This window comes from Syzygium oleosum, unplaced genomic scaffold, assembly GCF_021117445.2.
Source record: "Syzygium oleosum isolate NSW1041296 unplaced genomic scaffold, Sole_v2.1 Sole_v2.01, whole genome shotgun sequence".
NCBI classification, from domain to species: Eukaryota; Viridiplantae; Streptophyta; class Magnoliopsida; order Myrtales; family Myrtaceae; genus Syzygium; species Syzygium oleosum.
In genome coordinates, this window is record NW_026607485.1 from 8,603,640 (window position 1) to 8,623,982 (window position 20,343).

General features: G+C 39.9%; 1 protein-coding gene across 4 annotated transcripts; it reads right to left on the reverse strand.

The window, feature by feature from the left end:
- Window positions 1-14,618: 14,618 nt before the first annotated feature.
- Window positions 14,619-20,082, reverse strand: LOC115677725 (type IV inositol polyphosphate 5-phosphatase 7-like). Of its 4 annotated transcripts, none has more exons than XM_056320775.1 (14): window positions 19,303-20,082; window positions 19,072-19,159; window positions 18,579-18,647; window positions 18,345-18,429; window positions 18,143-18,247; window positions 17,279-18,056; window positions 16,973-17,166; window positions 16,585-16,693; window positions 16,310-16,458; window positions 15,929-16,182; window positions 15,512-15,702; window positions 15,323-15,414; window positions 15,054-15,226; window positions 14,619-14,957 (listed from the first exon to the last, which is right to left on the reverse strand). In XM_056320775.1, the coding sequence occupies exons 1-10, from the start codon at window positions 19,348-19,350 to the stop codon at window positions 15,960-15,962; spliced, it is 1,848 nt and encodes a 615-aa protein (XP_056176750.1). In that variant the 5' UTR covers window positions 19,351-20,082; the 3' UTR covers window positions 14,619-14,957; window positions 15,054-15,226; window positions 15,323-15,414; window positions 15,512-15,702; window positions 15,929-15,959. The 4 variants fall into 4 exon arrangements, with proteins under 4 accessions (XP_056176750.1, XP_056176752.1, XP_030456801.1 ...); XM_056320777.1 differs by having other exon boundaries at window positions 15,512-15,790; window positions 19,072-19,209; XM_030600941.2 differs by having other exon boundaries at window positions 15,323-15,392; window positions 15,512-15,790; window positions 19,303-20,081.
- Window positions 20,083-20,343: the final 261 nt, after the last annotated feature.

The following is a 20,343-nucleotide window of genomic DNA, read 5'->3' on the forward strand; positions in this document are numbered from 1 at the left end:
TGCAGTGAACTGTAAGGGTCACTTGTCCTGGTAACTTGTTCGTCATCTGTATGTACACTGGCCTCAATTTGATTGCCGATCCACGGCCACATTGGAGCAAAACGAGCATGATCATTAAAAATACAAGGGAGCTAGTTGATGAATAAGTCATTTTGATCTGCTTTTGCTTTGAAAATGACTCAATTGCTTTTCATATTTAAAGTAAACAAAAGTGTGACTTGTATGGTAGAAAACGTGAATTAAGAACTTGTATCTTTTTTTACAAACAGATGGGATTTCTAAATTAATGTTTTGCCACTATATTACATGACAATTGTTTTTAAAAAGGTAAAAAATCATAAAACTGTAGTTGTCTTTTCTTTTTGGAGCATCTCTGTTGACACCTATTTTAATTTACCCAATTAAATTAATTGTACAAAATTTAGGAATTAAATTTTTAATTCCTAAAACAAAAATATTTCCATTTAATTGCATGACATGTAAACATTAGGTGTATTTTGCATTATTAAAATATATTTATTTTTTAAAAAAAATTAATAAAAATAACACCCAAAAAATCAAAAAAATAATAATAATAATAATAAAATCAGATATGGCCGGGTCTGGACCGGGTCAACCCGACCGCCCCGCCCTTTTCCTTTTTTCCCCCTTTAAATGTTGTTTGAACAAGGTTAGGTACCAAAATGGCACTAGTTAGATAATTAGTGTAATCAAGTTTCTGAACTCATTTGAATTTCTGGTTCATAGGAGTAAGGCGATTCTCCCGTCGCTTAACTTGGGTTTTTAATCAATCTACCATAAACTAATTAGTGGCGATTCCTAGATAAAAATTGATTTACATATTAATAACTTAAACCTTAAGTCGCAAGTTGATATAGGCTTGAGAGAGCCCGAGTTACGTCCTAGGTTTAGACTTAGCAATCCATTAGCCTCTTAACCACCCTTGTCGATCTAAGGAGGGGCCACTCGCGAGGAGGTCACGACAGCTTGGCGACTCCACTGGGGAACTTGATTTTTTTATGTGGACTTAGGCCATATAATCTTGTTTAATTGCGCCACTAACGTGAATATTAAATATTTTTGCAGTTAGGGTTATAAGAGGTGTGATCATTGACCCCTTGTTTTGCAGGTTCGAAATTTGGTAATAAATGTTTATTTCTTAAAACTTTTGAAGTGGCGTTTGTTTATAAAATGTTGTGTATGATTTACTGCTTTAACACTACACTTTTGCACACACAACGATGTCGTAGGACCTGGGCCGCGATAGGGCATTTTAGGATGGTGTTGAGAAAGATATGACCCCGAACGCGAGACCGTGTTGTAGAGACTTCCTTTTTTTTCCCCGAAATTTCTTTTTAGGTGTCGTAAAGTGTCTATTTTTAGTCGCTATCTTTGTGACTATAAGGTATTCCTTTCAACTAAGCCAAGACTAGAAGGACATGACACTAACGCGAGACTGCGATGGCAGATCGTCCTTTTAACTTTACTTTGCTAGGTCGTCTAGAGTAGATATCGAGCTGCCCTATTCATGTGCATGTCTATGTGATTGGCATTACCATTGCAAAAGTAAGTTTTCTATCCCTTTACTTTGCAATTTGTTACCATATTTTTTCGTTGGTCCATGCTAACCAAGGTCAGTTGTGAGTTTTCTCTCGTTGTCAATTTAAAATGGAAGTGATGAATCTGTCATGTCAAAAGTCGTTTAAAAAAAATGGAAAAGTTTATTTTCAATTGATGTCTTACCTTTCCTATTTCATTTATTTAGGGAGGTTGATATATTTGCTTTCCTAGTTTGCGTTTAGGAAGTTTAATTTCATTTAAATAAATTTCAAAATTAATAAAAGTAAGTGATTCGATCATTGACATGGACCTGTCTTGTTAAAACATTGTGCTTATTATCATATTTATTTTCACAGGTAACATCGTTGCGTGACGACTCTTCAACGATCTCCAATTCGCACGCTCTTTAGAACGAAAATGACAAAAGCGAATGATCAAACCGCATCGATGCTCTTGAGAACAAAATGAAACAAGTATTCAATGTGCTTCACGATTGTCGATTCTCTCTAGGTCAGTTTTGCACCTACTTCCTCGCCGATCAAGGTGGTTTTGCCGCAACAACACGCCAACACTAGTAAGGGCATGCTTGGTCGATAATTCACCTCAAGTCACCCTTGACCAGGCCACTCCTGCGGTGCCTGCCAAAAACCAAGCAAGACAAGCATTTTGCAAAGATGGAAGAGAAGTTAAAGCAAGTACTAGGGTCTCAAAACCTTACACCAGCTGACTTATCAGTTTATGCTAAGGTCAAGGTGCCAAAGACGTTCAAGATGCCGGAGTTCAAAAAATATGATGGCACATCATGTCCGAAGATTCATCTCCGGACTTATATGGTACGGATCACCCAATATGTCAACAATGTGCCTTTGATGATCCGGTCGTTCCAAGCAAGCCTCATTGGGTCTGCCTTATAGTGATATATTATGAAAGACATAAACTACCTCAATACTTGGGAGGAAGTTGTCGATGCATTCAAGTTCAACCTCGATATCACTCCCTCCCGCGAGGATGTTGAGCGTGTTGAAAAGAAGAGGGGCGAATAGAGGCAAACGAGAAACTCATCGGTCCGGGCACGGCTGGGGGATCTCCGGTCGGCTTACTGCGAAGGCAAGGCTGGTTGGCTTCCTTCTTCGACCTGCAAACTCTCATATCTTACTCTTTTCACTCTCAAATCTCTCTCGTTTCACTCTTTCTCTCTGTGTCTCTGAAAACTGCTGACCCATTCTCACTCTTCGTCGGGGCTTATATGGTGGCCGTCGGCTACTTCCTGACCACACAAAGCCTGATTCCTTTGCTATACTTTCCCCTCTGCTCGTTTTTTACTTGTTGGAGCGGCCTTCGGCCTTTCCTTCACTCAGTGGCTGCCGCGGCTTCAACTGGGGGGAGGAGAGAGGCAGAAAGAGAAAGAGGCTCGGGGGATAGGAGGGTATTCAATGCCCTGTGTCGCGACCTAAAATTTCTCAGGCTAATGGATTATTAAGTCTAAGCTTAACTCGGGCCCTCCCAAACCCTACCAATTCGCAACTTAGGGTTTAAGTTTTTAACATGCAAAAGTTTTCATGCTTGGAGTCGCCACTAATCTATTTGTGGTAGGTCGATTAGAAACCTAAATAAAACATAGGGAGATATATTTTATTCCTACGTACCAGAGATTCTAAGCTCGGGGACTTGGTTACGCTAGATCTAATCTAACGCCCTTTCGGTACCTTTTCTTTTCAAAAAATGTTTATGCATGCAGCTTGGATCCATTTTATTACCTAATCACTAACATGTGAGGTGTTCATGCGGGTGCGCAAACCACCAATTTAACACCCAAGAAAGCAATAAATAAATTGCAAGATTAGGAGAATGACATACCTTAATGCAATGCAAGCATCTGCATTGTTAGTAGAAAATCATACAGACAATCCTAATATGATTTCTAATTAACAAAGCAAGGCACTCAAGATGTTCTTTAGGATTTGCGCTTTATTAAAATGCAAACTAACCTATATGCAATGACGTGCAAAAAATAACATGCGATTAATGCAATCTAGCATGCGAACTATATGTCATGCGACGACGTGACCTAATTCTAATGACGGACAAATGATTTATTTTTGAATGAAATTCGGAATTAAAAAAATGCCTAAATTAACATGCAATCTATTCTAAAAAAAATAATTTAATCTATCCTACAGTGACTTCTTTTTGGTATTTTTATGAAAATTCGAAATCAAGAATTACCCTAAAATGAACCTTCGAGATCAGGATAATATCTAAATTAAACTAGAAAATAAATTACTCTAATTCCTAATTTAAATTAAAAAGTTATCCTATCGACTTATTCAAAGAAAGTTATTCTAAACCTATCCTAAACATGCATCATTATCTTCTAATAAGATCAATTCAAATCCTAACTAATCTTTTTTTTGGTATTTTCTTTTTAAAGGAAATAAATCAAATAGATAGATAATCACCACGATCAAAACCAGTCCACGCGATCCGCAAGATTTGTTTTATTATCTTTGAATTAAGGAAACGATATAAACCGACGATCATATCCATGTGGTTATGGATATTGATGGAAGGCTATTCGTTTGAATTTGGGAACAAAATAAAATCTACTATCGTATCCAAATAGTTATGGACGGGATAAAGATTTTCCATGCCACCGAGTATCGTATCTCATGGTTGAGATCGGATAGTCGTCCCGACACGTTGTTAAGTTAGGAATTTCCTAACTTAGTGTATTTTTTGGAATCTTGCGAATATGCCATGCATCATTCAAATATATCTACTAACCAACCAAAGACAACAAAATCACTCGAATTAGGAATTTAAATATTTGAAACGATATCGGATAAAGTTTCTTACCTAATTTACAAATAACTTCCAAATTTGAGCTTGATGGCGGATCGGGTTTGCGGATCACGGGACGGTGACCGACGGCGGGTGGACCGGCGGCGATGGTAGTGGCCCGCGGATGAGGCAACTCGGCTAATCTGGACTCACGGACACCACCATGGCAGTGGCGTCGGTTCGGCGGGCCGAGCGGCATCGGTTCGGTAGGTCGGGCGGCAGCAGCTTGGCTTGTCGTGGGCGGTACAGCAGCGGCGGTTTGACGGGGAGCGGCTCAGCTCGTGGTGGTGGTGTGTCGGACAAGCACGTCGGGGATGCGCGAAGTTCGCCACCTCAGTATGGCTTCACGGATCACCAATGTCGCCATCCTCCTCCCGTGAAGAAGTGCATGGGGTCCAGAGAGCACAATTATGCATGAGATGACTTCGTGCATGAATCCTGGAAAAGTAAGAAAATATTAGTGGGGGGTGAAGATGAGATTTTTATGAAGAATTGTCCTCCTCCCTTTTTGGACGTGCCCTCCTTTGTCTTGTAGCTGTGAAGGACTCTTCCTCTGTCAAACTGCACTCATGAACGTCACTGTTGGATCACCATCTTCAATCTTCGAGGGCACTGCGATATGTCTTCTTCGGCTGGGAACTTCTCGGCACTCACCTGGACTCACCCGGAAATCTGCCGGAATTCACTTCGAGATGCTTGTTGGCTATTTAGAACCCTCTAAGAACCACCAGGAGATCAGAATCGTGGTGATGGAAAAGCCGTGGAGTTCGATCAGAGAGACAGGGCAGAGACCCGAATCATTCGAAGGGAAAGAACGACTTTCTTTCTTTTTTCTCTCTTACTCTTGCTCTCGCTCACATGTGTCTCTTGTGCTATCAAGAATTGTGTTCTGAGAATTTATCCGAGCCCCCTGATTATGACGCATAACGACATAATTATATCGCAACCCTAGGTCAATTAACCGGGCTTCCTAGTCCTAATGGGCTTAGACTTAGGCTTTATCCTTTAATTTTATTTTAATTCCAAATGTGATAAATTAATTCGGGCTGATTTAAGCTCAAATTAAAACAACCAAAGCCTTTTAGACTTGTGAATTTTGGCCCCCAATCCCTTGAGTGAACCAAGTGCTCGAGCTCGGTTTACGCGATGAATTTTCAGCTTTCTCGCCACCGCCGGTCCGATGCGGAATGCAACTAACCTATATGAACTTAAACTATATGCTATGCAATTTTAATATTTTTTGTTTAGGGGTTAAAAAATCAATCCCTAATTTTCTATGCAATTGTTCCTAAATGACTAGTTAAAATTTAGGTGTCAACACCATGTACTGGGCGCTCCCCCTCTGTTCGTTCTTGCTTGGGCAGAATGGCGAGGTTGTTCCACCGTTCGTTCGGTCCACAACTAAGAAGGAGGGAGGAAGGAGAGAGGAGAAAGAAAGAGAGGGTCGGGTCAATCCGGCTCGATTCGAATTTTTTATTATTATTATATTTTTTGATGATTTTTTTTGGATTTTTTTATAAAAATATATATATTCTAATAATGCAAAATACACCTAATGTCTACATGTCATGCAATTAAATGGAAATATTTTTGTTTTAGGAATCAAAAATTTAATTCCTAAATCTTGTACAATTAATTTAATTCGGAAAGTTAAAATTCGTGTCAACAAAGGAATTCAAGCTAGACAAGGATGTCTACATGTACAATGATCGCCCGTTGTGCTCGTCGGATCGCCGTGATGATCGGATTGCTTTGGATGGATTTAGCATAAACGATTTCGGGCTTGACAAGGAGGATTGGAAGACGACGAAATCCTTGAGGAAAGATTTGAATCAGTTGCAATGTATCTGTAGAGGGTACTTGTTTTAGGGCTTTTATTTTAAAGATTGATGCAAAAAGGGAACTCTTTACCATCAGTCAATTTACCTGTGTAATGAGCTTCAACTTGTCATGAAACATATCCACTAAAACCCACCTTTATTAGGCCTTTCTCTGTGAAACTCATTACGACCTATGATCACATTTAAAGTGACTTATTTAAAATATGAGCTTATGTCCCATTTTGATAGCAAGGGTCATTCTCATCGTGTAGGGTTTTCGGGGAAGACTCTTGAGATATGTTCATGGTGCAAGAAGAAGCTTCGGGAGAATGCCGATTTGTATATATATGGATGCGAGTCTTTTTATCTAAGAGTTTCTTTTCTTGCCCTTCCTTGTAAGTTGTAATTACAGATTATGATTGTTTCTATCGTTTAATTAACTTCCATTTTGTTTTTCTCCTTTCTAGTCATTCCTTACTTATAAAAGTTTTATGGTAAACCTCTAAGATGCGTTGGACGTATATTTTGAAAAAAATTTGATAAGCCGGAAAGTTATACCCTTTTGTATGATGAAGCTCGGAAAAATATAGTTGACGATTCTTGCTACAGGGGATATGTACGTATTTAAGTAGTCAAATCATAAGGCTGCTTGTGCGAGATGTTCTTTATACAGGCTGTACATTATCTAATTTCCTTTAATTCATTTATTGTCCATGGTATATATTTCGAAGTTGAAATTCTTTGAAACCTTCTTAACAAGAACAATTAAAAGGTACATTTTGCATTATCTACCAGAGTTTTACTTTTGAAGCAATTAAAGCATTATATTCGACCTCGTTGGATAGTCTTTAGCGTGTAATTAAGTAATCCATAACCTTTTACTCTTTAAGATAATAACAAGCATAGCTCTGACTCATTAAACCCAGTTTTGGTAATCTACTATACGTACAGTACCTACGTGTCTAAGGTTTGTTCAAAATCTTTGGAAATGCTTGAATAATCCATGCAGTTATGGCCTCGGCGCATATCATTTGATGGAATGTCGAGAAAAGGAAATGGCACTGCACGGGTACAATGTGGAAGATCATGTGCATCAACGCAGCTATCACCTGCAGTGATTCTAGTTTTGCTCATCCACATGCGTCGCAAGGGATACCGTATTCTTTTATGTCGTGAATTGAAAACAATGCTACGGACACTTGATAAGTAGACGGATCAACTTATCCTTAGCATCTGGTTGAGTCCTCTATCACCGTTTTTGCAGACTTTGCTAGCTCTTGGGATAGTTGCAAAATTTTGCCTCAAATTTTTTTTTTTCCCTTGTCTTTGAGGGTCTCAATTTTTAGTAGGGGGAGAGAGCAATGGCATGCTATTTAACAATGTCAGTTGAAATTTTTGCTGGTGTACAATTACTGTTCTCCGACGTAAATTTTTTCTTATATCTTAAATTGGTAAATTTTTTTCCCTTATGATCTATTACTTGCGTTGTTATCTTGAGGAAAGCCCACCCTTCAATCTTCTTTTTTTTTCTCAACCAATGATAATAGACCTAATTAAATTCCTTATCAACGATGTGTTAAACGAATTATACAACATGGATATAATATAACTCCTCTTGGTATTAATTTTAAAAAAAGTTTGCACATTCACATTGGACAAGTAACAAGTGGATAAATTTGGTTACATGACTATCTCTAAGTATACATGTCACCCATCCAACGATGAATGCGTGAAAAATTATATTCAACGACAATATACCAGATTAAATTCTTTAATTGTGATTATTTGTGGCTCGTGATTGATTCTCCTGATGCAAAATGAAGAAAGAAAAAGTTTTACAGGGTCGTGTTTGATTAATCGAATTGCGTGATTTAAACGGTAGTCTTGAGAATTTGGTTAGAAAAAAATTGAGTAGATAGACTCGTTTAAATAACTAATATATCATATTATTTAGTAAATCAAATTATGTGAACCTTTTTATTCGTGGATACCCCTATCTAAAAAAGCTCAGTATTTCGTGAAAATCATACGTTTCTCTCACATCCCACGCGAGAGCAAGAAAACCCTTTCCTAACAAGTCTCCTTTTTGGTCTAACCTAATCTGTACGTAGCAAACTTCAAAATTTTAATAGAAAGTCCTAATAATTGTCGGTCTCAGAATCCTTCTCCTATTCGTTCTCTTACTTTTATCCGCTAATTCTCTGTATATCACTCTCGCATTCGCCCTCCTTGCTCTCAAATCTTAAACACACCCCTTCGTTTCCTACGAACCAAAACATTCTCAGAAACTGTTCAGCCTTTGTTCGAACTAAAACCTCGAACGTTTAGTTACGTCTTTTAGCCGATTCCCCCGTTGAAGATGCACTCATCGAGACGCTATCGCCTCCAACTCGAACGTTCAACGAGTGTCGGCGACATTGGATCGCCGTGCAACCCTGGACCATCCATTGATGATGATTATATTCCGACGATCACGAAGAAGAAGTTTCAACCACAACCCGCCATCGTGAAACCCTCTCAAACGACGAGCACGGAGTCCAAAGATTCAAAACCAGCCAGCAGGTCGAACGCCCCAAGACCCTCTCGAGAGCCTAGTGAGCCCTCTCAAAATTGTGGCAACCTCTTGAAACAAGCCGCTCCTGCCATGGCAGGATTGTTATCCCATGTTTCGGCAGCCAATTCTGCGTCAAAGGACAAGGAGCAACACTCGACGCGGCAGCGACCACGGGTGATCGAGGGGATATTTTTTATCAGGTCTCCTGAGCGAGAGCTGGCAGCAGCGAAGAAGATTGACGAGGACGACGAATTGGGGTTATTCGGGGAGTTTATCAAGAAGTGTACATTGTGCAAGAAGGAATTCAAGCCGGACAAGGATGTCTACATGTACAACGATCGACCATTTTGCTCGTCGGATTGCCGCAACGATCGGATCGCTTTGGATGGGTTTAGCAGAAAAGATTTCGGGCTTGGCAAGGAGGATCAGAAGACGATGAAATCCTTAAGGAAAGATTTGAATCAGTTGCAGATGTATCTGTAGAGAGGGCTTACTAGGACTTTATTGTAGAGATTGATGCAAGAAGTGAACTCTTTAGTCGTTTTCTGTTTCCAACTATTTTTGGTTGCTTTTCACCACTCGTTGTTATTAGAGTTTCTCGTTCTTAACAAGAGCAATTATGAGGTACATTCTGCATGACCTACCAGAGTTTTCCTTTTGAAGTAATTAAAGCATTATATTCGACCTCGTTCGATAACCAAAAAGAACCAGTTTGTCATTGACATAAAAATCGCTCCAAATCTGAATGTAAATAAGGATTTTTATATCTATAATTAGTTGCTACCAAAGGGTAATTGGACTAACTCTCTGAGTCCGAAATAACAAGCGGTAAATAGCAACTTTTAGCGTTAATTAACTAATCCATAAGTTTTAGTGTGTAAAGATAATGACAAGCACAGCTTCCGACTCATTAACCCCAGCAAAGCTCATCTATTATTCGGGGTGTACTGTTCGGTCGAATGTCAGAAAAAGTAAATGGCATCGGATGGGTACCACGTCGAAGATCATGCGCGTCGACGCAACCTTCACCTGCAGCAATTCTAATTTTGCTCATCCATACGCGTTCGCAAGGGATGGTGTGTTCTTATACGTCGTGAATTAGAACCGATGCTACGGACACTTGTTAAGTAGACAGATCGATTGATCCTTAGCATCTGATTCAGTCCTTTAGCACCATCTTTTGCAGACTTTGCTAGCTCTTGGGGCATTTGCAAAGTTTTGCGTCTATTGATTCTTCTTCTTTTTCCCTTTCTTTGAGGGTCTCAATTTTAAGTAGAGGGAGGAGAGAGCAATGGTGTACATTTGAACAATGTCAATTGAAATTGTTGCTGGTGTAACATTTCTGTTCTCCGATGTACATCTTTTTCTTGTATCTTGCATTGCTTCATTCTTTTTATGATATGTTATTTGTGTTGTTGTGTTGAGGAAAGCCCACACTTCAAATTTCTTTTCTAATTGGTGATAATATTAGGAATAAAGCCCGGAGTTATAAGTGAGAATCCCTACTTCATTTAGTTTGGATCTGAAAACTCAACATGACATGATGGCGAAGTGATTCTTATGCATATATATAATCCAAGAGGTCTAAATAATGGGTTTGAGGCTTTAGCAACCCGTAACTTATGTCAAACGAACTATACAAAATGGATATTATATAACTCCTTTTTGCATTAGATATACTAGCTAGGGCTAGATTAAACATTGTTACGTAAAAAGCCTTTCACGCATTCACTATTCGATGAGTGACTTGTAGGTAAATTTAGTTATATATTTATATTTAAATTATAAATTTCACCCACCCAAAGATAAATGTGTAAAAAATCTTTTACACTGAGAATAGACATAAAAAAAAATCCTTGTTAATAATGAGGTGATTCTTTTCTTCTATTTCATCTGTATTTATAATCCCAAGTCAGAGATCCACACGTGAACCACCTCGATACGTATATTTACAAATGGGTCATTTCAAGATTTACATAAATGAGCAAAACTCGCACTTTCTTGATGTGCAAGAGTTCAGAGCATATCAACCGTTAGATCATATAGCTCGTGCAAGGTCATATGGACTGAGCTCATGCAATAATAAGGCCAGTTGATTTATTTTTTTTATCTTTTTGCCCACATTAGATTGGGAAAGAGCTCGTTAAGTGATGATTAAATCAAAGACTCACAATCACCACATAAGTAATTCTGTAGTCCCCATTTTCATTGGTTGCTGTTGGGCGGGCTCAAAGTTGAAGAAACACTCCTTTGGCCCATTGAATAGCCCAACTACTGGAGTTGCAAGAAGATTGAAGAATAGATGACCACCTTCTTTTGCAATTCCATGGCTGATTATTTGTGACTTGCGATTAATGCGCACAAAACAAAAAAAAGGTTCACGGAGTCTTTTTGTTTGATTGATCAGATTGCATGATTTAAACGGTCGTCTGGAGAATCGGGTTCGGCAAAAAAAAAAAACGAGGAAAATTTCGTTTAAGTAACTAATATAAGTATTATCACATTGTGAACCTTTCTTCCGTGGATACCCAATATCTAATACTTCTACTATTTCCTTAGTATTTTAACTAATTCCTAATCTATCAGGCAAGAACAGAAGCTTAATATTATCAGACGCAGAGATGAGCTAATATAATTTAGTGAGAGTATTAGAGGCTTAAGTCTTGTAATGCATCTATGATATTCTTGTAAAGTTTTTTGTTGTTGACTCGATCTTTTTCCCTCTTTTTGCTCATCTTTTCCATCAAAAGGACTTGCTTGAGTTGTTTCTCCAGCTACAAACATGAACGCCCTACTCATTCTGATAATTAAACAACCCTGGTTTTTCTATGGCATCTGCAGCATGAAATATGATTTGTCCAGCAAAAGCAACCAAAGTGCGTGTGGAAGTACATAGCAATCCAAAGGGAATTTTTAAAAAGAACCCCAGGTTGTGACACCCCAATTTTAACTGTCAGATCAGCACAATGGTCCAGCTCTTTTCAAGGTAGGTGTTCATTTCATAGTCACAGCAAAAGAACAGCCAAGAAATCATGTTTTTTCTTCTCCCCAGTAAAAAGAAAAAACAGAAAATTACTTGTCCAAGTAAAAGGATTAAAAGAAAGAGGAAAGCTTGAACAGCTCTCAGAAAAGCTACAATGACATGTGTGCGTGCTCATACTTGAGTCAAATACCCTAAGGATTTTACCCTTCTTTCCCATGTCCAGTGAAAGGGCAAAGGGTCACATCATGTAGCTTTCCATCTCTTAATTTTCCTTTATTTGTTTCATTAAGTCTGTCTGATTTTGATCTCTTCATTTTCCCAGCCGCGGACAACAACATTCTGCTACCAGGGCATACTTACTCCTGTATGATTTTAATGAATCAGTGATGTGATCAACGAAATCAATTGCCGTATATAAATCATATCAGAGAACGTCCTGTTTGCGATGCTCATACAGTTCATTAGTCATAATGAGATTGGTCTAGGTCTTGTGCTATTAGGAAGACATGTTTCACTTGGGCTAGTAAAGTATAATCACAAAGAATCACTCGCGTGAAGACATACGAGTTTTTTTTTTCCCCCCTTTTTTCTAATAACAAGAGAAGAAACCCAGAGAAGTTGTTTGATCAGATAGCTGATTTATGCCGCAAACTGAGCTTGTAGGCTTGTGGTGCATGCTTAGTGGAGTTCAATAAGGTATTCTTTTCTGCAACAAATGAGTGAATTATGTGCAGCAGCGTCTAGCACATATGCTAACATTGGACTGGAAAATTGAGGAATAAAGTGACTGCCATACGCTTTCAACATTCGCTGCAGAAACACTCCAAAAAAGAGTCAAAAAAGAGGACTGGCCTTTGACAGGCATGTACATGATGCAATGTCTCCATCGTCCTCTTCTTGAGGAAAATTGAATCTCACCCAAAGCCATGTTTTTGCTGCCACAGGGGACCAATTGATCCTAAAAATAGGATGTTTCTTACTTTGTCTAGCTGAATTAAATATTTACTTGATAAGGCCCAAAGCTATTGAACAAACATGGGTTTTCACTTGGATTTGGACAAGAGCAGTGAGAGTTTATCTTGACCTGAAACTACAGGGAAGAAGGCAAAAATACTCGCAAATTTTATCAGGGTACACGCAAAACAGAGTAGAGCTTGAGTGAGCTGATTAAAAATTTAAGGAAAAAAGCCAAGTTGGTTGATCTATGCAAATAACTGACATTTCAAGCTGCTTTTGCCATCAAGGTTTTCTCAATGCTCAGCAATTATGCACACAAAGTGGAGGACACAACAAACACACTGATAAAATTAGGCTCTGTTTATAACAGCCAATCTCTGGGGCTTTTGTCTAAATGTCTATAGTGTCAGATCCAAAGCATGATCAAGTGACAGAATAATTACCACACAACTTACTTCATCATCTCTGTGCTCTGTTACTGCAAGTATGATTAAAGCACTCTGAAAAAGTAATTTTGGGGGTCAGAATAAGCAGCAGAAGCATCTTTCAGTAACTCATAAATAAACTTTGTTCTTTGCTTGTGCATGTCAATAACTTGGTTGGGCCTTTTGACTTCATTCTTACTCGGAAAGTCATCAAAAACCAACTGATAAAAGAGTGTTTCTTGCTGGTCCTGGCCCTTTCTGTCCATTAGAAAAAGTTCTGGTATGAGAATTCAGGACCTACCAAAATAAGGTTCTTTCATTTTAAATTCATTCATTTCAGCATGCCTCTTTGCCATGCGCAAGGCAAGAATAAGCCTTTAGTTTTTTTCAATTTGAAACATTGCATCTTTACATAACCTCATTTTCCATGCACATCAGCTTATTGGCATGATTGAGCAAAGCCAAAATGTTCTGATCCAAGTTGGAACACAATCGAGCCGAACTGAATTGCCTTTTCAAAGAAAACGCAGAATATGTCATCAATTAAGGTAACTGTTCTATCATAGACCATCTCTCGACCCTATTCTTTTCATGACATAACTTTACTTAAGTAATTCAAACCGAAATTCCCATATTCTTTGTCAAGTAGCGTGAGATCTCGGGTTAAATTCTCATTGGTGCAACCACTTCAACTCAGGCTGCAAAAAAGTAATTTTTGACAAATTCCATAACCACAACATGGATAAAATATCTTAAACAAGCTAGAGAGACAAACTTAGTCCGAAACGTGAAGGCTAACCCCAGATATCATCTGACCATTGTACAAGGAAAACAACTCAGCCTCGTGAAATACCCCTCGCTCATCTAATCGGCCCGGTAAAATGAAAGGCCCAACGACGAAATTGTTTGCACTTAGAGGTTTTGTCATCGATCTTATGTTAACGCATCTAATTCACACACAGATGTGGATTCTTTCCTGTCCTTTCCCAGACTTGCATAAAACTTATTGAAAGTAGAGTACCACACAGTGAATTACTACAGAAAGATCAGTAAAATACTATTCGCCTAATGCTCTGGTTCAGCATATTACTGTGTAGCAGTGCAGGCATGCCATAATTTCTCCTCATAACAGGAACATCTCCTTGCAAATTCAGGCGTGCCAAATCCAAAGTTTTCATTCTTCCGTCCTCGTCTTCTTTTGAAGTACTGGAAAATACTATTTAAGCAAAACTTGCACTTCTTTTGAGACATCCTCAAACGGGTACAAAGCCACGCACATACCCCCTCCAAATAAAGTAAATATAGAACCCACCATTGGGGAGCTCATCAATCATGACCTCCATTATATCTGCCAAAGCTGCGAGGATTGTCCTCTTGCTGCTTTTAGGAGTTTGTTATTTCACATTCACAGAGGATACCATAAAATTAAAGGAGAAATAAAATAAGAACAAAAAAAAAGATGAGTGTGAGAAGAGAGATGATCAAGAACACTGCCTTTTCAGTATAATCATCAGCAACAAGACAAGCCCAAGAACATGAGGGTTTCAGCTTTTTCTTTCCATTTTCCTTCTTTTCTCTATGATCCTTCATCACTCTTAATAATGAAGAACCTTACAAAAATCATCAAATGCCTCACTTCTATATGCATTTAAAACAAAAGGGGGAGTACCCAAATGATTGTGTTTGCCCGTTCTTCCTTCTCTTTTTTAAATTCACAAGAGGGTCGAAAAAAAAATTAATCTCCTGAAGAAATTAGAATAAAGAATCAAATAATCTTTGGTCTGGAACTTGCAACTCTGGCCTGGTGAAGTCTCATCCTGCATAAAGATGATGCAAATCACTGTTACTTCTTAAGTGGCAAAGTTCAGGAAATTAGTTCTAAGCATAAAAATATACCAAAAGATGATTAATACCTAGTCATTGTGGAGTTCCAAAACTGTTGTCGCGGAAGATTATGCGACCAGTCATTTGGCTTGTTAATTGCATCTCTTGTTTTGATATGTACTGAAGCTGTAAACTCCGTAGCTAAGACTATGTAGTTTTTTATGGTCGCGAGTAGTTTAGGGGAAGTTAGCAGTATTTACGCCTGGTCAATTAAAGGAAAAAAGGGATTAATCGAGGTGAGGAAAAAGATAAAGATCTACAGCAAAATCGATAAAGGTAAAACAAATGAGAGCTGAACCTTTTTCAGTTAGTGGGTAAGGCAATGTCCCCATCATCCTTCCAAGGAGACTCTTCGAAGTGATTTCTGCCTGCAAATGGGGACCAGAAGTCCTAATTATGAAGAAGAACGAGCAAGAAAACTCAGAGAATTTCGCTTGGAAGAGTGTCCAAACACAAAAGTCTAGAATAGTTGGCCAACCAGTCGTACCTCTTTTGAAGGAGTGATTTCAGGTGACTTCGCCATAGACGCTCCAAATGCTCGAGTCTCCAAAAGATGAGCAAAATTCAGATCCTCTTTAGAACAGTATTTCCTTCATGTTTGTGAAACAGTTGCCCTACCCGTTTTAACTTTAAGCCACCCAACAAGACGAGGAATGTGATAAAGCTCCAGTATTGTGCCTGGGTTACATAATGCAAGTGATACTTCAGAATCGAAATGTCTGAAGAGGAATGGAGTTCCCGATTAAGGTCTATCTCCAATATAAACCTGCAGAAAAGGACAAGTAATCTTAATGACTAACAAGAGTTGCTCATTTTAGAGCGGTCATTATGTGCAGGACGATGGTTAATGCCTGCCAAAGCATTCTTGACCTCCAGAGGGAGGGGAGATAGAGAGAGCGAGCACCTGGGTATTAGTAGGGCTGTTCCATCGTCATTCAGAAGAAGCTTAATTCAGTGTATCCATGTGAATATGGAAGTAGTTCCTCGACCTGAATTCTCGAACTAGAATAGCTTGTGCTTTTTCTTAACCGTGTATGGCTTGATTCAACCTCAGCACAGAAAATGCCATAAACAGGTCTGTGGTCCGAGAACCTTGACTCACCACGGTCATAGGATAGCTGATGAAGGCCTTCCCCATGCCATAAAATTCGATCGCACCTTGACAAACAAGGATGACTCAGATCAGCAAGCAAAATCACCCAGCAGGGAAACCTTTGATATTTCCATACTTATTTTGCCAATTTAGACAAAATAGGTCCATGCAATCTGCATAAACCCCGCTTACCAAGCAGGTGTACGACGCTTTTCCCTCGGATGCATATCGCCCCCTGCATATCTGTCTGAATTGGTAGAGTACTTGTATGTCGGTGGAAAATAAATTTTCGATTCATTCCACCCCACAAAGACCCGGCCTCGCCTCTGCTCGATTCGTAACTGCAACAATTAAATAGAGACGATTTAGATCAATAATCTACTTTAAATAAATGAAGAGTGATCATAACATAGGACGAGGAGATAGAAATGGACAGTAGATCTTCGGAAGAGTATATGCTAACATGCCTGATCATTCTCCAAAAGCGCCCTCCAATTCCGCATCTCCACAAGTGCCTTGGCAGATCGATATGAGAGGGCAATACGATAGTTCAAATCCCCAAGCCAAATAATCCGGCTGAAACAAAACGTAGTCAGATGATGAAGCCACATAAGGCAAAGAACACACTTGGAACAGTATGCGCTAGCTTATGCAAATTAAGATGTAGCCAATTAAAGTCGGAGGCAACAGCTGGTGATCATAAAAACAAGTCAATTTAACTTAAACATGATGGTCCATTGTTTCAACGGAGCAGTGAAAACTTCACAAACTCTCATTTTCTCCTTTTTAAATCCCATTTTCTGTTTTTGTTTTAGTTACTGAAGTAACTTAAGCTCAGTTTGGAATGAGCCTTACTCATGCTCAAGAATGGTTTCCGGGGACTTCTCAGCCCCGGCACTGTTAACTTTGGGAAACCTCGTCTTCTTAAGAATTTCCATAACATCAGAGTTCCTTCTCAGCTCATCGCCCACTTTCTGGCCTGAGGTTAGATGACTACATATGAAACAAAAGCTTGTTTGGTGCAACAACATGCTTATTGAAATAGATCCCTGCAAAGCCACAGCCAATGCTTCACGTTATGTTTCTGTGTGTGATTCCAATAATGCAAACCTGAGTCTAAGAGCAGGTAAAGTAAAGCAAGTGCTGTATTTCTCAACCAACCTTATTTCCAAGGTAGCCCATCAATCCTCTACCAACGCAAGAGACCTTCATGTTCTGGACATGGTCCCTCAGTTCACTCCTCACCCACACCGTCAGGAAGATGCCCACCATTTGCTTGCTCGCAACTAAGCAATATCTTGAATTCCCTCTTGTTCTATAACCATTTTCATTCGATGGGAAACCTCCGTAAGACGTCGGTGAATATAACACCGTGCTTGGGGAATCTTCAGGTCCAAGCCCATTGTCATCATCCGACGAACCCCATCTCGAGTAATCGCTTGGGCGGGAAAAATCACTCCTCCGAGAATAATCACTCCGCCGAGAATAATCGCTCCGTCGGGAGTCGCTCCGTCTGGAATAATCGCTTGGCCGGGAATAATCACTTGGCCGGTAATAATCGCTTGGCCGGTGGCCCCATCTAAAACTGGGGTCAAAATCACTGGCTCTGTGACCAAAAATCACCCTGTCACAAACACTATACCGTCGATCAAGCCGTGGCTGGCCGATCGAAGGGTCAGTATCTCTCCAACTGGGGGTTGTCTGGAATGATCGGCGAGGGAAGAGAGCCGAGGCCTTGCGCCTCACCGATGCCTCGAAGTCTGCGTTTATTTCTGCGACTGGTTGAGGTATTGGAGACGGGGTGTAGCAAACGTTGCCTCCACTGGTTCCTGGGAGATTGTTTAGAGATTTACGAATAAGAGCCAGCCACTTCTTGGCCGGACCGCTGTCTTCTGCTCCCAGAATGTTACCGGCATTCAAAGGAACTATTTCTTGGAATCTGAATAACAATTCTCTTATTAATGATATGGGATGATAGAGTTATAGAAGCGTTCTTTTTCTTTGTGATGAATTACAAGATCATACCCGAGTACATAAATGTCGGCTGGAGGAGATGCATGAAGCCAATCATCTAGGTTCAGATTCTGATGTGGGGATCTTCCTCCTACGTTCCATGTGGCCACAAAAATGCTGCTCCAGAAATCACAAAAACAATTGAAGAAGCTTAGTGCAGATAAAAGCACAAGAGCGCGGTAATAATTCAAATTACTCGGAGGGGCAAAAGTACCTGTAGTTGTGCACATCTATAATTCTTGGATTATCAAGATTCATTCTCCTTCTCCGATGCTGCTCCGCACTCTTGTTGAACTTTTCTGCATCAGATAACGGACAAAGAGTTTCAGGAAATGTCTGCATTTTGACTGAGCAACACATGAGCTCGTTTGACAGGTTCTCCGGTTAAAAAAGAAAAGCCGCAGTTTGTGAGTGTCATCCAAAAGATACAATTTCAGCAATACTTGACCTGTTCTGCTTTTCTTGATTGTGCCCGGTTCTCTCCCCGATATGCTGGTTCGGATTTCAACATCACCTCCTGGAAAGAAACCCCGCGGGTGAATGCGCCGTCCGCATTTAACAAGAAGGGAAAGGTGGTAGTAAAATGACCCAAATTGAACAAGAATTGAGCTTCAACGAGCACGTATCAAAGAAATTTGATTGGTTTAGGCAAGCAAAAAACAATTTTTTGCGTTTGGGCAAGCAAAAAACAACTCTAAAGACACCAATGTTCTGGCGGTTTGGAACTTCAGAGTTTTATGTACTGTAGCAATTGAACATCTTTTCTGGGCTGAACCTAAAATCCAAAAACATGCTCAACAGTAAACAAACTAATAACAGATTCCTTTTCTTGCTGAGAGCAAGACTAATGCTTCAGACTTGACAGAACCATTTCACGGGGAGAAGAAATGATAGATACCCAAAGAAAATTTTAACACCATGAAAGGAATCGAGAGACCCACCTGCACAAACCATTTCATCTGCCTGAAAGTCCTCAGGCTTGCACTTGATGTTGCACAGCTTCCTGACCAACCTCTTTGACCATGAGAGCTTCATCATTGAGATGCATACGTAAAAGTCAGTAGTCATTTCAAAGGAACCTGATGGCACAACTTCAACCAAGGCATACAACAATCAAATCTATCTATTGACAGAGGACTGTGATCTCAACCAAATGACTATCAAAGACACACCTTGCTTTTCTTGGAGTTGCCATCTGTCATTGTATCACAACAGTTCATGCAGCTGTGGAGTGTGCTCTGCTCTCCCTCCTCCCCTGGCTTTTGCTTGGAATCATCAAAGTTAATCAGAAACACAAGTGCCAAAAGCTCCTTCAGATGCTTTCTCGCTCCACAAAACTTCTCAATGCACAACTCCCAAACCAGGGGGGAAAAAACTTGGATTTGTGTCCCCTCCTTATCTGAGGTAATTTTGGGACAAATACCAAAATAAGCCCAGAAACAGCAGCAAAGAGAGGCTAAACACCAGATGGGTCTTCCAGATTTTCCCTCTTCTGGGACTGTGTTGGCTTGTGTAAGACAATGAAAACAGGGGACAAAAGGAGGAAAGATCAGCAAATGAGTGAGTGAGAGAAAGAGAGTGTGTGCGCGGGGGGGGGTGTCTGCGAGGATGAACACTCTAACGCAATGGTAAGTGAAGAGAGAGAGAGAGAGAGAGGGAGTCTTAAGAGTGGAACAAGCAAGACAATGCGGCAGACACAGAGGCAGGCAAAAAAAGAAAGAAAGAGAGAATGCTCAAGCTGCTTTTTTTCCCCCTTTGCCTTTGTTTCTCTCTCTCTCTCCCCAAGAAACAAACAGCCTCGTTCTCAGCAACAGCAAAGTAACAAATTTTGAACAGAATAAAGTGCAGAGAGAAGTGAGAGACAGAGGAAGAGAGAGAGAAGGCATTGGTCATAAGGGCGTTCTTCGGTTCTTCATTTCTTTTTCTTTCGTCCCCCCAACATCCAAAATGCGATTTACCGATTCAGCCCCAGATGTTCCTTTTTCTAAAGAAGAGGACAATAATGGGGCAAAGACAGAGACCAACGGGCAGGTCCGGTCCTTCCTTGGAGTGCCATCGATGGCGAAACGACACCCCCTCTGCTCGAAAACGACCTGCCCATCTGGTCTTAGGGCAGCTAGCGAGATCTGGTCATTCTCTCTCCCTAGTCTCTCACTGTGATGTACCTTGTGGCTGTGACTGTCCTACACATTCATCTTCTCGGTCTTCCCTTC